The sequence below is a fragment of the Lycium ferocissimum genome, chromosome 9 (assembly GCF_029784015.1).
Source record: "Lycium ferocissimum isolate CSIRO_LF1 chromosome 9, AGI_CSIRO_Lferr_CH_V1, whole genome shotgun sequence".
Classification (NCBI taxonomy): domain Eukaryota; kingdom Viridiplantae; phylum Streptophyta; class Magnoliopsida; order Solanales; family Solanaceae; genus Lycium; species Lycium ferocissimum.
The window spans coordinates 42,063,336-42,084,665 of NC_081350.1; the positions used below are offsets into that span (position 1 = coordinate 42,063,336).

Consider the following 21,330-nt stretch of genomic DNA (forward strand, 5'->3'; position numbering starts at 1 on the left):
TATTTTATATTGCTAATAAACATACATAAGTTTGCACTGTTTTTATGCATATATATATATAACACGATTAATATAACATTGTAGTTTGTGCTCCGTATCCAAAACTTTATTATATTAGTGTTTACCACGAATACAAAGTTGGCAAAAATTTATTAATACTTTTTAAAAGAGAAGACTTGTTTAAAAGGAAACTATTTTCCTCTCTTTGAGATAAAACAATAGCAATATTTAAGCATCAGTTGATACTTTAAATTTTAATTCGATTAATTTAAAGGTGTAAAATATTCTATTGTTAATGTATGTAGATTGGACCTAAACAATACTTATTATTTTTTTATCAAATTTTGATTTGGATAATTCTAATTCAAATTATTAAATTAATTTTACATGTTTAAAAATTAAAAAGAAACAAAGTAGAAGTTTGATTTTCTATTTAAACGAAGAGCTACTATTTTTTAATTTTTGTTAAATATTCTTGGTTTATCTCATTTTACTTGTCATGTTGTCTTTTACCTTGTTTTTAAAAAAAACGTCAATTAGAATTATAATTTGACTAATTTACCTTATTAATTATTTGATCTGCATTTAATATTATTTTTCTTTTACGACATTAATCTCTTTTCACATTTATTAGGGTAAGAAGAAAATGAAAAAGTAATTAAATTCTATCTTATTTTAAAATATAAATATTTTAAGTATATTTATTTTAGTAAACATAACAAATAAATGACATGGCGGAATAGCAAATACAACGATTAAATATCTAGATTAGATCTCGGTAATATAAGAAAAGAAAGGAAATTGTATGGTTTGGCTTAACCTTTTTAAGAAAAGCAATAATATGGGATCCATGTCTTTTCTTTGTCTATACTTTCATTTCTTTCATTAATGGATTGATACGCGTGATAATGATGAATTCACCATTATTAACTTAATGGGGATATTAAGGAATTACATGAATATTATTTATTTTTTAATATGGGGTGCACGTTTTTTTTTTTTGACATTGCTTGTTTTTTTAATATGGGTCCATTTTTTTTTTTTAATATTGCTTGATTTTTTTAATATGTGATCCGTTTTTTTTTTTTTACATAAGTAATAATTGCATTTGCTGCCACTAATGGGTTGATACGCATGTGGCAATGAATCCACCATTATTGATTTAATGGGGATACTTTGGGAATTACATGAATATTGTTTGATTTTTTAATATGGGGTGCCTTTTTTTTTTTTTTACATTGCTTGTTTTTTTAATATAGGGTCCACTTTTCTTTTTAATATTCTTGATTTTTTTTTAATATGAGGTCCATTTTTTTTACATGAGTTTGGAGATGGTGGGGTCCACTTTTTTCCTTTTTTTAAAAATATTCTTGGTGTTTTTAGTATGGGGCCCACCTGATTTTAAAAAAAAAAATTTTTGGTGTTTTTAGTATGGGGCCCACCTGATTTTTTTTTTTAAATGATGACTGACGACGAAGCATGGGTTATAGTAGTAATAGTAATATATAGTTTAGCGTAGTCACTTAATTAGTGGATAATGGGCCAACATCACTTTAATAATTAATGACTTAAATATTTTTAAAAGGAAAGCAGTGGGCCAAGCCACCCCATATTGCAGGCCACGTTTTGAGAGGTTATTAGGGATTGGAAGATTTCTGGTATTGAGGAGGTAACATCGTAACATCAGGCGAGGGGTTTTGGCAACATAACTGAGAGTGAGGAGGAGTAGAAGTTCCTACTATCTATTATCGTATACAGGTATTACACTAATTTCATTCTCTTTTTCACTCGGCTTGCTCCGTAAAGGATGTATGACTCCCTTACTGAAGATTCAGTTATGCATTGCTTCTCATTAAGTTGTCGTGGCTATAGCAATTTTTGTAACATGGATTTGGTCTGAGAGGAAAGAATTAGATGACAAGTGGAGGCGAGTCAAGTCTATATGCTAACCTTTTCCTGTTGCTTATTTCATCATAGACAGGAAACTAGGCTAGGCTCTCTTTTAGAAATTCTATAGCTATATTTCATGAATTGAGGAGTACAGTTAATCCTTTATCTCATAATGCAAAGAATTATCTTTCGGGAGACAAATGATTATGGGGTAATGATTGTGTTGACTAGGCTTTGGGAACAACAATATTATTTTTATATTGGACAAAACTTCTCAAACTATAGTCCTACTTTAATTTGCACAGAGAATTCGTTGGGCTTCTGCAAATATGTTAGACTAGTATTATAAATTATAATTTCATGTGTTGGTACGGGAAAGATTAATGAGACAGAATCTCTACCATATTGTGCTGGAAAGCATTTTTTTAACAATGCATTTTTGAATATGTGAGTGATTAAAGGGATTAGTCGACTAATAGCATGTCAATTATTGGACTTTGAACTCGAGGTATTCTAAAATTATGGGATTAGTTTTTTTAGACTAATTTGAACCTGTTATTTATGCTTTGAATAGATTAAGACCATTGGATATCAATTGAAGAGATATTGGCGTTTCAAGAGAGGTTTGCGCACCGGTTATAAGGCAAGTGAGACTTAAACTCTTAGTTTACTTGCTTTTCATAAAAAACATATGGTTTGTGTTGTATGTATGCATTTAAACCAATTAATTAGTTCATGTGAATGCGCAAACATGATCTAAAGTGGATAATTTTCAAGTGTGTAAAGTAATGACCATATGAGTAGGGGTGGGCATGGTATGGTAGATACCGATTGCCGTGCCGAAACAGAAATTTTTTATATTGCGATTTCGGTATGATGGTATTTGTTATGCATTTTTAAAATGATTGGTATTAGATACGGTATTCGGTAATCATAAAGAAAATACCGAAATACTGAATACCATACCGAAGTATATAATTATATATACAATTCATATATCTTAGTATTATAATACTAACAAATATATAAACTAGTATTATTAGAAAACTAATTGTTTAAACGTTGGAACTTTGATTACTCTATGTTGATTTAAATGTCTTTTTTGTATAATTGATTTATGAAGGGGATTGCTTGTACTTTCTTTTGCACATTTTTACATGTGTAAGGTGTTTAGTACATAATAATTGAGACGCTTCTTAAGTAGCGGAAGTCATAATTCTCCACGATATGAGTATATGTAAGTCAAAATCGGATAAATTATGGTACCGATTTACCGTACCGTAAAATACTGAAAACGAACTTTAAAATACCTAATCATACCGAATTAATTTTGTACGGTAATGGTATAGTATTATTAGAAACCGAAAACCGAATTTACCGTACCGAAGTTTCAAATACCGTACCATGCCCACCCCTACATATGAGTCCTTTAGCGTAATTTCGTTTAAATAGATACTTGCTATATATGTAAAGTTTAGGATTGGTATTGATTGGATGTTTGTTACACTTTGTCATATCTTTAGAGAGGCATACTTCGACACACCCCATTGAGTTCGGTTGGAGGTAGATGCCAGAATTATAAGTAACCCGGATAAAATGTGGGTAAATAATGCCACTCCGGAAGACGGGGTAAGACATGGACAACTACGTACCGTGTCCCGTGAGCATAGATTAAGATTCAGTGTATTTCTTGTGTTGCTTGTTTATGCTTCAGGATTTTAGCTTCAGCTTCAGTGTTTGTATATATTTAATATACTTGTACTGTTTAATTGCTTTTATGCATTATCAGGGATTTCTACGACTTGCCCTGGGGGGAAGCTGAGAGTGTGTCGATGATCTTGCTGGGTCTCTTAGACTCACGCTTGTTGACGTTTGTATGTGTGTAGGTGTGGTTAATTGCGACCAGGTAGCTGATACTTGATCATTCCAACTTTCTTCAGTCTAGTTCAGTCGAGGTGCACCACCATTAGTTCGGAGCGGCCTCTTTTTCTTTCGTTGACTTAGTAGTACTGAGCTACGTCTCGTACTTTTGTATTCATACTAATAGTTCCATGACTTAGAACTTTTGTGAGGTTTATGAACAGACTCAGTATTTGTATTTCGCTTCCGCACTTTTCTTTATATTATGAGACATGGAGTATTATTCATTTTATTTGTTGATTTTCGCATGTTTAGCTTAGAGAGTTCGCCTTATGGGTAGAAGCTCGTCAGGTGTTCTGTCACAATCTGAGTGTCAGATTTGGGTCGTGACATTAATGTTCTGAGTGCAGCTATATTCAATACACACACTATCAATCACATTAAGGTTGTTCAGTCTGTTATTCAAGCTTACCGTTCTTGATTATTATTATTGCATTTCAAATGATGATTAGGAGTTTCAACTATGTGGAATTGTGGATTTAGTCTTTATAGTTCTTGGTATTGTACCTGTTGTATTAATATATATTATTTATTGCAATTTTAATGAACTTTTACATGTAAATTTATATATATTCCATATCGATAGTACTAGGCTAATGGGATTCAGATGAACTCAGTGTCTGCATGCTGCATCAGACACTGATTGCATCTACTTTCTCTTATTAAAAAAGAGAGACAACAAAAAACAAAACTTGAAAATGTTGATGTGTGATTTCAATCTAAACTTGAAAGACAGAGAATGAAAGTGTTGTGAATACGTATTGATCTCTCATTTTTTTTTTTTTTTTATGTGATAATGTTTGATTGGATACAATATACTATAATAAAGAAGGAAAACTTTGAGCGCATACCACAAAATAACCTTTAAACTATGGTTATAAGAGAATTCCATTTAATGATAATAATAAAAATTTAAAATTAAAGAAATATATATGGTGTCATTCTCTTTTTAATAAAATCAAGAGAAGAAAAAATGTCACAAAGGTTGGTTTGATTCGGTAGAAAATATTTCTCAAAATTTTCATGCTTCGTTGGTAAAAATATTCTGATTTTATTTTTTTAAGGTTAAAAAATTCTGACTTTTTTGATGCAAGTATGGAAAACAAGTTCCATTTATCATCAATGGTATCTAAACAAAATTTCCCTTTTCTGTATATCCATCTTGAACAATAGACAATGAATGGTATCAAGGTTATTAGATGTTGATAACAATGTCATTTATTGATAAAACAATTTATTCGAATAGGAAATTTGATATTTATTTATAAAAGAAAGTTATTATCCTCTTTCATTAAAATTATTTTTCTTCAAATAAGATATTTTTCATGGTTTAAAGTAACTAAATATGCACATAATAAAAATTTAAGTTATATAAACAAATTGTATAAAACTTTTATATCATCTGTGTAGTTTAATTTTCGATAGTAGTTAATTATTTTTTATCAATTTACCAATTGAGGTTTACTATAAATAGTTATAAGCGACTTAATTGTCTAATACTTTGTTATACAATAAACTTAAACTCATAAAATAATCTCTATCGAGAAAATTACAAAAAAGGTCCTTAGGTTTAGGTTTAGGATATGTTTAAAATAATCCTCAGATATACTCTTGAGCAGTTTTGGTTCGTCGATTTTTTCAAAGGTGCGGACTTTTGGTCTTAGTAAAAATATTCAGTAAATTTTGATTGTTAGATTTAACAACAATTCATCAAAAAAAAAAAAAAAAGATTTAACGGAATCTCATATTTGGAGGTGCAGTCTTTTGTATCTTTTTGCCATTTTTAATTTATTTATAGTGTCTAGTGTAGTTTTTGCTATTTTTATTTATTTCTGGTGGCTGGTGAAATTTTTGATGTTACAATTTCTAATATTTGACGGGATTTTCATGATGTTTCTGATGAAAATTATTTTTCAAACTTTTCGTTAAATCAATACTCAAAATTTATTAAGTATTTGACTGTTACACCTCGGTAATTTCACGTCGTTCCGTTACGAGTAGACTGACGTTAGTCAAGGCGGACATGAGACCTTCACGACTATAAGAGAGCAATTGGCAGCCTTAGTGTATAGACAATAAGGTTTTGGAGTCGTAGGATTTGGTGGAAACTAGATTCGTCAAAAGGAAGTAGAGTACATGTTATGTTTGGAAAAGATTTCATGGCCATTGAACTAACGAATGTTTAACGAGGATTTAAGGACGAGTCACAAGGTCCATTAGATCGCTAACGAAGTGTCGCACAAGTACGGAAGGTTCCATAATTCGAGATCAAACGAAGTGACGAGAACGAAATCGGAAAGACTGGGATTATACGGTCCAATATACGGACCGTATATTTTGTACGGTATGTTTGGCTGTAAAACTAAAGGGGAAGGGAAAATTCCGAGAGAATTTCATACGGTCCAATTCTATTTTTATAAGGCACGGTTTTCCTTTCATTTTTTCTCATTTTCCACGACCCAAACACTCTCCAAGCCTCTAGAATCCTCTTCATATCACACTATCACACATCCAAGTAGGGAGATTAAAGGATCAAGCATCAAAAGTTAGTAGGATCAAGGGTATAAAAGCTCAAAAGTTGATGTTTTCTTCTTCAAGTGGAGTTTCCTCAAGTGGAATATTTTTCATCCAAAGATCATCCTTATATAATCAAGGTGAGTATTACAATTATTTTATGATAGTAAGGGTGTTGAGTAGTTGAAGAACTCGAATTACAAATAAGTATGAAGTTATATTCCAGTTATGGTTATGGAGGATTCCGGAAATGAGTTTAGAGATTGAATAATGTTTAACTTGAGGGAAACTTGCGTATTAGATATTATGGATGTTGTTGTTATGAAAAGAGATGGATGAAAATACATAAAAAGATGTAAGAAGTGATTATGGTCGGATAATAGGTGTTTTGGTAAGTTAATGTAAATCTATGTTATTTGACATTTTAGTTGTTGTCGTTATGGATTATGTCATGTAGAATAAAGGTTGTTGTTGAAGTTAACGTATGTGAATGATAATGGAGTGTAAGATTGGTGTTGAATCTGAAGGTTTCGAGTAAGGTAGTGTGTCGACTAAGTTGTTGGAACATTACGTGAATCAATTAATTGAATACTTGAATTGTTGTTAGTAAGATTGTTGGCATTGTTGTTGGTTTGGCATTGAAATTGTTGTTAATGGATGAATTGGGGCCGAGCCATATTCTCATTATTTATAGGGAGATCTTTTTCGTTAATATAAATGTATATGAAAGGTTAAGAGAGGCATATGAGGATGAATCTAATAATTGCCTTAATCGTCTTAAATGTAGATTAGCGGCAACAAGTTTGGACGAATAAGCGTAGCTAGTAAGGCGCGGCGCAGGTATGTTAAGGCTAAGCCCTTTCTTTCTATGGCATGAATCATATGATGTAATCTTATCAATGCTGTCGTAATGTCCTTGTTTTCAAAAGTTAGAAGTTATGCTTTCAAAGTATGATTTCCTCCTTAAAAGTTGATAAATGTTTTCTAAAATATTCATTTTTCTCCAAAATCCAAGTTTTACGATTTTGAAAGCTTTTATGACTAAAACGACGAATGCAATTATATGACGACAATGATGATGCCCGATATGAGAAAGTGTCCACAACTAGTATGTGAGGCTATCCCCTTCTTCTTTCAAAGGCATGACCCCTATATGTTGATGTCGTACATGCTATTCTCCGTATTTCCACTTCCAGAAATGTTAAAGACTTAAAGTGCCTAAAAGGTCTTACAATGATTCCCGAAAGGTTTCCAAGTCTAGCATTCTAATGTTCTCGGTGAGCGGGTCAATGTCTATCTCGAATATATTACATATGGCCCTAGGTAAAGCATAGATGTCGAAGCTATATTACATATGGCCGTAGGTGCACCGACAATCTAAGGATAACGATGTCATAACGCACATCGAGGTTTACGACCTTACGTCACTCCGAGGAGCACACCCACATTTGGGCTCTCATGGCTACGATGTTATGTATATGCTATTTCTACTATATTATGATGTTATCCCGGATGCATATTTTTTATATGGAAAGGATCTCACACGTTCCACGGCAATATATGGATCGGGCCGCACGTTCCACGAGCAATATATATGATATGATATGTTATTTTTGCTACTTAATACTTTTTTTCGCTGTCTCTTCCTGTTCAGTTTTTATGTATATGTTACATACTCGCACAATAGAATTCTTGATAAGATGGTTTATAGAAGATGTTCCGGTTGGCATCTCCATTTGCTCGAGAGTTAAATCTGCTATGATGTCATGTTCGAGTTAGAGACTTCACAACATCGTAATAGAAAAGGGTTCCACTAGTTGATGAATTTATTATACCTTATGTTATAGAACCCTTATGTTTATCGTGTTTAACTGAGAAACGACAAAAGATTTTGAAAATTTTACTATGCATTTTACCTTTGATTTAAGAATCCAAAGAGAATGTGTGAGAAATAAGAGTCGGGTTCGCTCGGCCAATAAACACACAATTAAGATTAGGGCGTGACATTGACGGAGACTAAGAATTTCACATTTAATATATTTTGAAGAATCAAAACTGCTCGAGGGTACTTTAAGTAACCATTTTTGTCAAATTTTTTTTTCTTCAATTTTATGGAATAAAAGAAAGAAAAACAAGAAGAAAAAAAGAATCTGAATTAGCTATGAAGGAAGCCAAGTAAAATGGTTTTGAAGAACTGGGAATATTGAAAAAAAAAAAGATGTCTAAGGAAATACACTCTTCTTTAATTTCTACATCACAAGACGAAAACAATCTGTAAGTGCTAATTTTTCCAATTTATTATACTTATTAACATCGTTAATCCGAGTTATCATTTATTTGTCATTGCTGTGGTACTTGTAATTACAAATATAACATTGTTTGTTAATTATCTGCTACACAAATACTTGTAATTTATTAAATCATCTTTTCCTAGCCCAGCAGGCTGAAAAAAAATGACAAAAATGATCCAAAGGTAGGTTCAATATAGTCACTTAGGTATGCACTTAACAATTATGATCCTTTAAGTTTGTCAAAGTTAACACTTCTAATCTTCATCAAATATTTATCGGATTTTGTCTGTTAGATATGAGGGGAACAATAGAAAAAAGAAAACTAGCAGGAACTCTCATTTAGAGGTACACTTTTTGTGGTTTCTGCTATTTTTAATTTATTTTTAAAGTTTGGTGCAGCTTTGTGAATTGTGAGGTGTGATTTCTGCTATTTTTATTTTATTTTATAATAGATTATATTTTTTTAGTGTCTAGTGTAGTTATTTGTGTCGCATGTTTTAGGATTTGATGAGAGACTTTCTTGGTATTCATAGTTAAATCTCTTTTTCATAATTCCCGTCAAATCTAACAGTATTCGATGAATATTTGACGGAGACTAAGTAGGCATTTGGCCATAGAAATCAAATAATTTCACTTTATTTGAAAATTTTGAAGTTGGAGTTGTGTTTGGTTATAGTTTTTGCGAAAAAATATTTGGTTGTTTGAATATACTCAAAGTGAAAAAAGTGGGAAAAAAATATATTTTATCCCACTTCCCAGATGGGATAAATTAGTTCGCGTGCAAACGATCATTTGGTACGTGGAATACGGTGAGATATCCCGGTATTAAGTTTGGGATTAAGTTTATGCCTTGTTTGGTTGAAGGTATCAGGGATAAATTTATACTTTCAACCAAACAAGATATAAAATTTATTCCAAACTTAGGCTTGGATGACCCATTTTATCTCATCAAGTTTGATATTATTTTATCCCACCACTCAAGTGGGATAGATTAGTCCACAAATTATAATTCCAAGACTCTAATTCCGGGATAACTTAGTCCCTGTACCAAACTTAAAGGACCATTTTTGTTATTTTCTCAAGGAATAAAATGTTTTGAGGAACTGAAAATATTTCTTTCAAAATAAAGATGTCTACGGAAATACATTCTTCTTTAATTTCTACATCACAAGACGAAAACAATCTGTAAGTGCTAATTTCTCCAATTAATTATACTTATTAACATCATCAGTTTTCTAATTTTCATTTTATTTGTCTTTATTGTGGTACTTGTAATTTCAAATATAACATAGTTTGTTAATTATCTGCTAAACAAATACTAGTAATTTGCTTTAATCATCCTGAAAATCAGTAAATTAGTTGGACATTCTTTTTGTGATATTGGTTGTTATGTAATTAGGGATTTGAACTGTAATTGAAATCAGTTGAAATCACAAGGGACTGTATGACAAATATAGCATAGTTTGTTAATTACTTGGAATTTCAAATATAGCCTAATTTGTTAATTATCTGCTAAACAAATACTAGTTATTTATTAAATCATGTTTTCCAATCCAGCAAGTTGAAAATCAGTAAATAGTTGTACATTTATTTGTTATGTAATTGGGGATTTGAACTGTAGTTGAGATCAGTTGAGATCATGGGGTATTGTACTTTGGTTGAGTGAAACCTTAAATTTGGGAAAGTCAAAGGGTGGTGTTATGATGGTTTGGAAAGGTTGCTTGTTGTGTGCCAGTTGTCCCCAGTTGATTAAAAAGAGAAATAGTTTACTCCATCTGTTCTTAAATAAATGGTGTTTTAGGCTATGTTGTTCGGGCTCTCCAAAACGGATGCCGCACCCGTGTCGGATACTCCAAAAATGCACTACTTTTGGAGTATCTGACACGCACCCGTCACCATTTTTAAAGAGTCCGAGCAACATAGGTTTTAGGCTTCATTTTGTTTCAAAATAAGTGGTGTTTTAGAATTTCAAGAAGAAATTGATCTTATCTTCCAAAATTACCCTTATTTACATAATCAAGAATTATTAAGTAGCTTTTCTAGGAAAGAGGTAGTAAAATTTTATTAGGGGTAAGTTAGTAAAAACACTCTTAATTTTCTAGGAGTGAGCAATTTCTTAAGGAGGGTGCATAAGCTAAAAACAACACTTAGTATGAAATGGAGGGAGTAGTGTTTATAGGATGAGTGGGCTCTACCACCTAATAGATTAGCCTTTTGGGTTGGCTTCTCTTGTTGAGGCTATAACAATTGGTATCAGAGCAGGTCGATCAATGCTTGAGACCGAGACTTGGACTGGTCGCTTAATAGACCACTAGGAGTGGGCCTTGATCTAAAAGGGTGATAGATGTGCCCAACTAGTAGAGTGCCAGGAGTGGTAGCCTGGATCCAAGAGGGGTGCCAGCTGTAACCAACTGAGCTCAATGAGGAAAAAAAAAAAAATGAATGAGATGCTGTACTTTTCGATTGTTATGAAATTGGGGATTTGAACTAGTTGAACTCACAGGAACACTGTACTTTGGTTGAGCAAACCTTAATTTAGGAAAGTCAAAAGGGCGGCGTTATGATGGTTTGCAAGGGTTGGCTGTTGCGTGTTAATTGACACTCATTGATTAAAAAGAGAAATAGTACTAATGTGTTTATAGGATGAATGGGGTTTCCCACCTGATAAGCTAGTCTTTAGGATTGCACTCTCATGTTTGGTCTATAACAATTGGTATTAGAATAGGTCAATCAATGTTGGGGACCGAGACTCGGAGTGGTGGCTTGGACCCAAAAGAGTGGTGGTCTAGATCCAAGAGGGGTGGTGCCAGCTGTGACCAACTGAGCGCAATAATAAAAAATTAGACTGAGATGCCAATTGTGACCAACTAGGCTAGAGGGGTGCCAAGAGTTGTGTCCTGGATGAAAAAAGTGGTGTCAGTCGTGACCAACCAAGTCGTTGGCCCTCAAGCGAGGGCGATTTTTATGTGGCAATTGTTCCTCATTGATTAAAAAGAGAAATGGTAATGAGTTTATAGGCTGACCTAATAGGGTAGTCTTGTTGGTTGGGATCTCTGGTTCAATCTATAACATTGCCCGTAAGGGATTTCATAGTGGTTGAAGAGCTGAGTAACAACCTTGGGACCAAGGTTGGAATCCCGGTAGATACGACACGAGGTGAATTTCCTCCAATCTAATTAAGCTTGGAGGGGTAGAGTTACCCGATACTTGTACTGATAGGTGGTAGCATCTACCTAATAAATTAATAAGGAGTCTTCATGTTGATTCAGATGCAATTGTAATAAAAAATAATAGTTTGCAAGGGTGCTATTGTAAATTTTGGTTGACTGAGAGAAAGTTTTATGTGTTTGTGTTTGACTAGGCACGGAGTTTAAGAAAACAGAAAGACTTCTGGATCTTATGGCTTAAAACAACCTTTAGACATTTATGTTACTATAAATCATCTCATTAAGGGTAAAATGAGAAATTTTAAAGCTAACTATTTATACATATATAAAGGTGTTATTTTTTTTTGGGACAAACTAAAAACGAAAGTATGCCACATAAACTGAGAACAGGGAGTTGGTGATTTCTTCTCATGTTAAATCCTCCAATACTAAATTGGTTGGGACGTCGCCAACTAGGTATGTGCAACAGCGGCTTGGAATGAAATGGGTGTAAATAGAATAGCATGGATGTAGAGGACTCATATAGTCTATCCCATCTAGTTCGGGATTGAGGTGTAGTGATTGAATTTCTTCTATAAGCACCTTCCAAATATTGAATGATTTTCTGTTTCAAAAAAAAAATTGAATGATTTTCTTATAATTCTCTAAGTGACTATAGTCTAGTGGTCTTTAAAGGTGGAGCCTAGATACTAAGAAGCCTGTAATTTGTAAGGGGTGAACTTAGGATGATATACAGGTTGTGTAAGCAAAGTAGAGATGTGTCTAGGAAATCATATGACTATTCAAGTTAAATGCTGAGACTGAACAACAAATTCTTCCCATTTTGACTTAATAATTCAGCTTCTCTTGCTATGCTGCTTGTTCAACTGTAGGTTCGTGGACGTACTGCATGAAGCACCTCTATCCGGTCATAGGAAGCCTACGAGCCTTATTGGGAGTATTTTCTACTGTTTCTTATTGGCAAGTATTACTTCATGAATTCTTTGTGGCTGTGACAAAGATGCAAATTTAGCCACCTTCTAGGTGAACTAATCATGACGAATTCTAGGCAGGCTTTGCTATTTTGGCAGTGGGAGCTACATGGATATTTCATCCTATAGAAAGATTAGTGTTCCCACTTCTTTGCAGTTTTAATGTTGCCCTCCTTGTTGTCACAGGTGAGCTATGAAGTCACATTCTCTGGCTTCTTTCCTTTGCTTTCAGCAAATCATAAGATTTAAGTCTTCTGCATTTCATTCTATTTTTCCAGCATGTGACTTCCCTGTATAGTTCTATGCCTAAACAGAAGTGTTTGATATCTGTAGGCATTATTCAGCAATATTTGGTCTATCAAGTTAAGAAAATACGGTTACAGGTCAGCATTTCTACTATATTTTGATGATAAAAATATGTATCGAGCCCAGTAGCTTGGGATTGAGGTTTTGTTCTTGCAATGGCCATCACTGGAAGGGCAATATCAAGCTTCTTTAGCTATAAACGAATATATTACCTCATTGGATATACCTTTCATCCATACCTCGCCCTTCTCCTCTTCCTTCACTTGTGACATGTGCACAGAAGAAAGTATGGAGTTAAACATCTTTCCTTATATATACTTAATTATCAAAAGGAAAAAAGGAATCTCTCCTTATATAATCTTGGTATAAATCATCTACTTGTGAAGTCTTCTGCATGTTAAATGATGTTAAGGTGCCAAAAAATTCGTATTATTCAAGTGGCCTTTCCTTAGTATGCACTCTGCGGGGTGTGCAAAGTGGTGGGTACCAGTAAACTGGAGAAACAGATCAGTATAGTAGAAGAACCTGATATACAAACTGTATGGAATCAAGGTTTCCCAAATGAGGTAGAGCATGATCTCACTGGAAACAAATTGTAGAAGGGCCTAAGACCTTGAGAATGGATCAAGGAAATGATGAAGTGTACTTTTTAGCACTTAGTTGCTTCTAAGGTTGGTTTCGATAAGCAGAGGGAAGAGTTGAATCGCATATGGAATTCAAGCTTTGGTTATTCTTTTCCTTCTTTTTTCTATCTTGGGGGTACAAAGAAAGGTAAAGTCAGTTAAGCGAGTTGGCAACTTCTCTGCACTGCAATTCTGATGCATATTCTCAGGGTTCCTGGTATCTTTCTTTTGGTGAATGGGAGACTTCTGGTAGCACTACTTGGATAGGAATTAGATTTTACTGATATATTTCAGCTATCAAGATAGATAATTGCCCATCTTTATTTTAGTTCCTATCATTCAAAATCATATGTTTGATAAGCGACATTTTCTAAGATTTGCAATAATATGAACTTTAATTTTGTAGGGGTACTATATTTTCAGCCAGAAACTGAAGCATATTATTCGCCTACCATTTGCTACAATCGCATATGGTATGCATTACCTCGTTCTCTAGTTTGTCAATCTTTTCTTTGTACTATCCTTTTTCTTAATTAGTTCTGGTTATCCCTACTGCAAATCTGTGGTCAAAACAAATCTTGCTATTAGTATTCAACTATTTTCTTTATGATGGTGGTGTCCAGGCCAGCTTGGGCATACCTCGAGTATTCCACTGGGTACCTGTTACTTCCTACCAACACAGATGTCTTGTAATTCTTCCTACTATGACTTAGGCAGATGGGAAGAAATCATCTGGATGCTAACTAATCTGCTATAAATGTTACCAGTGAATCTAATTTACTGTTACCAAAAAAAATAAAAAAAAATAAAAATGACACTAATCTGCGATAAATGATTTGCATCTCTGTTAATTCCTTACAGAATTACAATTATTTTCTATGTATGATCTGTTAATTTGCACATGGGGATCCAGTTTTGGACCTTCTCAACTCTCACTACAACTGCCTGAAGGGGAAAAGGAAAGCTGGGTAAATCTGAGTGAGAAGTAATTAACAAACTCTGAGCTTAAAAGATAATATTCATGAGATCAAAATGTGTGCATGAAACAAGCTAAGACCATTTTTTTTCCTTTTTAAAGAAAAGCTTTACTGCTGTACTTTCTTGTCAGATTCTTCTGTTATCTGAATAATATTTCAGGAACTAGTAACTAGTTTAATTCTAAGTTGCTTTCCTAATTGTTTTTAAAAAAAAATAAGAAATCGTTTTTCTTTTGTTTGTTTTAAAATGGATATCCATTTGAAACACTTCAATTACAGGAACTGCTGCGATGCTGCTTGTCATGGTTTGGGATCCACATATTAGCATCCTCTCTATGCCGACACTGCTCAGGTTTACATTCCAAGAAATTGGCCGCATGGATTTTCTTAGTTATGCGCAGCTTCTTGCATAAAGAGATGTTTATTTAGCAACTTCCATTTGAAATGGTTCCTGGTGACTTTTTCCTTCTTAATTTGAGGATAATTTCTGATGTATTACATTAGTAAATTATTCCTTTAAAACATAAATGTTAAATCTAAGTTATGCTAGGCATTTTTAGTCAAGGTAGCATTTTAAGTCAGAGAGTTGGTTTTGAGGATACAATTTAAAAAAGCTTTCCAAAATCTTTAGGATTTCAAGTTTGGATACAACAACAACATATCCAGTGTAATCCTACAAGTGGGGTCTGCGGAGGGTGGTGTGTACGCAGCCTTACCCTTGCCTTGTGAAGGTAGGAAGGCTATTTCCAATAGACCCTCGGCTGAAGTAAAGCATATCAAATCAGGTATGAAAAGGAAATACAGTAGTGAAGAACCCCTGTTGAAAGTAATGGAGAAAAGAACAGTAGCAACAACAGATAATACGATAACCAAAGCAAAGGAAACAACATATGATAATAAAATCGAAGAATCGGATAACTAAAGCAATTTCAAATACGGACGCATGAGTGGGAATAAACAACTTTATTTCCAATCCATATATAAGTTATATACAAGAAAAGGGAGACTCTCAAGGAGTCTTATATGGGAGTTTTCTGGGGCTTTAAGTATTGTCCGCCGGGTTCTAACATGAAAAAGGTAAATGAACTGATTCTCTGATTCTTATTTTTATTTGCTTTGTTTTGAAATAAGAATTAAAAAGGGAAACATCTTAACTATACTAGCTGAAATTTTCAGTTATGATATTTTCCAGAAAACTCTCGCAACTGCGCAGTGTAATGAGGCAGATGGTAAACTATAAGCTGCTGCAGTTTTCACTTTAGTTTAGAGAGATCCACCTCAGGGAGACTGAATTTATAATAAAGAGACATTTTCCAGACTCGCACAGATGAAGAGTGTAATGAGGCATAGGGTAAAACCTAAACTGCTACCATTCTCGCTTTGGTTTAGAGAGATCTACTTCAAGGACTGAAAACAGTGAAAGTGGATTCGATATATCAATATGTTCTGTTGGATCCACAAAAGTTTGACAAAAAATGTCAGATTTGTGGGGCGGGATTTATATCCATTTATATTTGGGCATTAAATGAACTTCGTGAATGTGGCACGTGAACTTGATCTTAGTTCCCCAAAAAAAATCCATCTAAATCCTTAAAGTTGTCAATCACGGGTGGGAGAAGAAAGAACTTGGAGGTTTCACTGGTGAAGGCTCAATGCAAAGGTGCTTCTAGGCTTTACAATTTTCAAAATATTAGGACCTCATATATATATATATATATATATATATATATATATATATATATAGTCGTATTTCTGTTCCTTAGGTGACGTGCAGAGTTGTAGGTTGCATGTGCTATAGCAGTGGTATTGAAGTTTATAAGTTTATTCTTTCAATAGTTTCTTTGTCTTGATTGCTTCATTTTTGCAGGATTATCATGCTGACAGAAGTAGTATGTGTTAGTTCTTTCATGACAGTTTATATTGGTGAGTAACTAGAGGTGGAGCCAGGATTTGAAATTTTATGGGTTTTGGAGTCTAATCTTTTTTAGTTACTGAGTTCTAAATTAATAATTTGTACATATTCAATGGGTTTTTAAGACAAATACAGGGTTTGAACCAAAGTTATTGGGTTCGGCCAAACCCGTATCCGACACTTTTAACTCTGCCCCTGTGACTAACCTCCTTTATAGGTTGCTTTTAACAAGAGTCTGATTTCCTTGGTAAAATTTTATCGTTTTTAAACACCTTAATTGTCTACAGAAGAGTCATACAGAATTGCATGCTAGAGAGATGATGTTAAAACTTAAAGCCTCTTCATATTTGAGAAATGAAAATAATTCTTCTGGCTTCTAATCACTTATTAGAAATTCCAACCTGTTCTATATTATTAGAAAGTGCAGATGCAAAATAAAGTTAATTAAACCTTCTACTCTCTGCAGGTTATGTTCACCAATACAATTCATTGGATTCCCAACCTGATGTTTTAAAGTCACTTTATTCTCCACTTCAACCATCAAGTTCTCTGGAAGGTTTGAGGTACCTCTCAAGTTTACATTCTGATTATGGAGAAACATTTTGTCCAATAATTTGGTAATTCTCACTTTACCTTAAGGGAATGTTGGAAACCACTTAGTAATTACATGTCCGTGTAATTACTAGTACTTGCGCAACCTAGAAACTACACAATATAGTAATTACAAGGACCTGTGTTTGGCCATAACTTAATTACAGTGTAATTCTCAATGTCATGTTTAGTTGCATGTAATGACATAGTTGAATACAACAACAACAACATACCCAGTCTGATCCCACAAGTGGGGTATGGGGAGGGTAGAGTGTACGCAGACTTATAGTTAGTACCAACAGGGCTTTTGCTATGTGATTTCTATTTTGATCTCTGATATGGTCGAGCATTTGATAGTTGGAGAAGTGGGAGGCCTTTGGAGGATTAACTGATGCTAAAATAATAAATCCCAAATATCTTTTTGTGCTTTCCAAACCAATCGTTATAGGCAACATGATTGGTACTTTTATCATGTCAATGTGATGCTACCTTTATGGCCGCTGGATAGGACTTCTGAGAAGAGATTGAAGAATGCTTGACAGTTGCTTTACTGCGTCTTCTAGATGATAAAAATGATAATTTTGCTAAGAGCCTTTTGTTGTACAGGTACCAGGACGGCGGTCGACTATCAGATCAGCAGATGGCACTGTTGCAATATCAGCAAGAAAATATACACTTTTTGAGTGAGGAGGTATGCGATTATTAAAAATTCTGAGATTTTGCTGGCAATACACTTCCCAAACTTTTGGGGTTGGAGAGGGGGTAGAAGCTGGACTGTGGGCTGCTCCAGTTTTATTAGTTGGTGAATCAAGTAGCTAATAGCACATAGAAGTATATTAATTAGAAGTTGAGATTCTCCTGGTTTTCTTGGAAAGGGTGCACGTGTAGACATTTATAGATCTAGTCTCTTCAGGATATATATATCTGTTATGACCAAATAGATTTTAATCCTGATTGTTTCTTATGGAACTTTTTCTTTCTCTTCTCTTAGTTAATTTAATCCCTTTTCTTCTAGATTCTTGGACTGCAAGAAACCTTAAGCAAATACGAAAGGTCTAATGATGGTAGCGCACCTCAGGTATGTTTATCCTTGTCAATTACCAATTCTGTATTATCTAAAAAAAAAAAAAAAATACCCGCAAGGGTGGCTCAGTTGGTTGAGCATGGGGCTTTCATAATGGAGGTCTCAGGTTCGAAACCCCTTGCCTACAACAGCAGGGGATTTGCCTTCTGGGTCGAGCTCGTCGCACGGGGCTTGCCTAGTGCGGGTTACCTCTCCTGTGTGGTTTGCGAGCTATTGCACAGGAGTTGGGTTTTGGGTTTACCCTGTGCGCACCCGAAGGGTAGTGGCTGCGGGTTCCCATGTCATCAAAAAAAATAAAAATAAAAAAATTAAATGTACTTGTTGGATGCAGGGCAAGTTAATTATATTTAAGCTATAAGAATAAAATAGGGGAAAAAAAACTTGAGAAACATGAAACTTATAAGATCTCAGTGAGGTACTGTCTGTTTAAGATGATCACCCAGCTTTTCTATCCTATTAGTAGAGGCATTAAATCTTAGCCCTGATTCTATCATTTTGATCTCTCATGTCAATGAGTTTTGACTAACTGTGTAAGTAGTATCTGTAGCAACTGAAAGAGAAAATAATTCAAAAAGAAGAAATATCATAGATGCTGAGAACAATATTGCATACACTAGCACTCACATCTTTTATGATTCTCTCGAGAATTTTTTTTTTTTTTTCTGAAAGAAAAATTGTTAACTGTATAAAATGGGACTGCTGATAATGAGACCAGCCATCTTGAATAGTTATTAATCACTAGAATTTGGGATTAAGTTTTGAAAGTGATGAAGTTAACGAGTCGTCTTGTTTCTGCCAGGTAGATCTTGCTCACTTATTGGCAACTCGAGATCAAGAGTTACGCACACTCAAAGCTGAGGTAACATGTGGCATGCTGTTTGTCCTTTTTCATTCCCAACAGACCTATGGTTCTGAATAGTACATTTGCAATTGCACGTCTGTTTTTGTGGTCTTCCTTTTGAGTGAGATTCTCCTCTCATTCCCTTTTTTGTTTTGTGGTGGAATGTTGTTTCTGATTAAGACTGTAATTTCTTTACTCAAAAAATTCTTTCTTTCAAACTGAAAGTTTAGCACAGCATGTTTTATCCTTTTACCTCTTCTACTAAGTACTTGTGTGTTGCAGATGAATCAATTGCAATCTGAGCTGAGGCTTGCTCGATCTATAATAGAGGAGAAGGATGCTGAGATTCAACGTATTCGCAACACAAACAATCAGGTGTGTTTTAAAACGCTTTAAAAGTCCAGTACATTTTTGGGTCTGGAGAAGAAGTAATATATTTGGTGTACTTGCAGCTGGGTTTAATTCTTCTGGGAATGGTCACTTATGTTAATTCTGACTTGCTTGCATCTTTTTCGTCTTCTTTTGTTAAGCAATTGGGACTTATTTGCTATTCAGAATAAACTTATTATAAAATAACATTGCGGTATTAGCTTTTCATATAGTCATTTATTGGCCTAGTAAAAATGGGCCATTTTGAAATAATTTAGCACATTGATCAGACTGTACTTCTATATTTCTTGGGTCTCTCTGCTTCCGCTGTTAATTAGTTGTTGGTTGTCGGCTGTTGTATCTAGTTATATCTAATTTGTTAAATGTGCTCCATCAGGTGTGAGCCTAATATCTTGACTGTTTTTTTTCTCATTCTAGTTAACCCTAATTGTTATTCCAAATGTACCATTTAATATTAGCTGTATGACCACCTTATATTTAGGATAAACTAAAGTTCTTGCTTTTAACAGAAATACATTTGTTTCACGCATCTAAACTTTTTCGCAGCGTGGTTTCCTTGTTTCACTTAAATTTGAGGAGCTCAAATTTGAGGAGCTCAAATTTTTAATCTTAATTGGATTGTCTTCCTTTGGTGTTCATTCTTTCAAGTGTAAACAATTACAAGAAAATGTCTTTGCCACCTTGGGACACAGTTAGATGTAAGAAGAGACAAATGATGATAGAGTCCAAACACACGTCATCCATTTATATGTAGTATATTAACTTCTGATGTAATACCATTCCAAATCTCTAGAATTTGGATATTCAATATAAACAGAGGCCATATTTACCATTGTATGTAACATGTATGATGTAACAGTTAGATATAAGGAAAGACAAATGATGATAGAGTCCCAAACACATCTTCCATTTATATGTATTATTAACTTTTGGTGTAATCATTTATCGGCCTAATAAAATTGGACCGTTTTAAAAGAAATTATTATGTGTACTTTTGTACTGGTATAAGAGCCGTAGGTAGTAGTTAGTCACAACTAGGTTTATTCTATCTTCATTGTCTGTCTTGTATCGTATTCGGGCTCTGGCTTGATCTTGCCCTTTTCTACTGAAGTAGTTTGCATGACATCTCTCTCTCTGAAACAGTATGTAGAAGAAAATGAGAGACTTAGAGCTATTCTGGGAGAATGGAGCAACCGGGCAGCTAAGGTAGTACTTCATTATTTGTGATACATTGCTATAATATCGTCGTTTCCTTTTCCACTTCACTAAAGTATTACACCAAATGTATTTCCTGGCTGGATTAAAGCTCGAACGCGCTTTGGAGCTGGAAAGGATGTCAAACCTGGAACTGCAGAAAAAATTAACCACACTGAAAAATCGAACGCGTGAATAGTTTCATTCGGACTAGCTGTGCTAGCTGAGCAAGTGATTAATTTCTTCAACAGTTAGATCTTTTGTACTATTCTGAAGAGAAGGATACCGTTCTTGGACATGTACAGATTAAGCTCAACAATAGTTTGTTTGATGTACCATCTTTCAAACTTTCAGCTTTGTATAGTTTTTTCCACTACTATTTCTCCCATATCTGTTCTTCCTATATTAGGTTGCTTTTGGGAAGAAATTTTTGTTCTAATGATTTGCTTTCACTGTAAATTAGTCATGTACTGCCATAGCCAAAACTTTGAAGGATGCTTCTCCAAAGACGATGTTCCCACATTGGATGATATCGAAAGATCTGAGGTGGATTCATGATTTTAAATTTATGGGTTTTGGATATATTGTTTATAGTAAATATTAAGTGAATTTCTTAAGACGAATATAGGGTGGATCAAAACTATTGGACTTTGATAGAC

The 21,330-nt window shown here is 34.0% G+C and overlaps 1 protein-coding gene across 3 annotated transcripts; it reads left to right on the forward strand.

The window, feature by feature from the left end:
- Nucleotides 1–8,501: 8,501 nt before the first annotated feature.
- Nucleotides 8,502–21,240, forward strand: LOC132030890 (protein FIP1-like). 3 transcript variants are annotated; one of them, XM_059420660.1, is made up of 14 exons: nt 8,502–8,598; nt 12,655–12,746; nt 12,835–12,939; nt 13,087–13,136; nt 14,089–14,155; nt 14,939–15,011; nt 16,527–16,582; nt 17,038–17,134; nt 17,769–17,853; nt 18,178–18,240; nt 19,046–19,105; nt 19,370–19,462; nt 20,621–20,683; nt 20,784–21,240. In XM_059420660.1, exons 1-14 carry the CDS (start codon nt 8,543–8,545, stop codon nt 20,868–20,870), a joined length of 1,047 nt encoding a protein of 348 aa, XP_059276643.1. In that variant the 5' UTR covers nt 8,502–8,542; the 3' UTR covers nt 20,871–21,240. The 3 variants fall into 3 exon arrangements, with proteins under 3 accessions (XP_059276643.1, XP_059276642.1, XP_059276644.1); XM_059420659.1 differs by lacking the exon at nt 8,502–8,598 and adding an exon at nt 9,675–9,800; XM_059420661.1 differs by lacking the exons at nt 8,502–8,598; nt 19,046–19,105; nt 19,370–19,462; nt 20,621–20,683; nt 20,784–21,240 and adding exons at nt 9,710–9,800; nt 18,578–18,989 and having other exon boundaries at nt 18,178–18,318.
- The last annotated feature ends 90 nt before the right edge of the window (nt 21,241–21,330 follow it).

What these genes read in the sequence shown, in the direction of transcription:
- LOC132030890 (XM_059420660.1), top strand. Translation starts at nt 8,543, where the DNA reads ATGTCTAAGGAAATACACTCTTCTTTAATTTCTACATCACAAGACGAA. An exon ending in TTAAGAAAATACGGTTACAG is followed by an intron (nt 13,137 to 14,088) that starts GTCAGCATTTCT and finishes TTAATTTTGTAG; the next exon opens with GGGTACTATATTTTCAGCCA. An exon ending in TTCGCAACACAAACAATCAG is followed by an intron (nt 19,463 to 20,620) that starts GTGTGTTTTAAA and finishes TCTCTGAAACAG; the next exon opens with TATGTAGAAGAAAATGAGAG.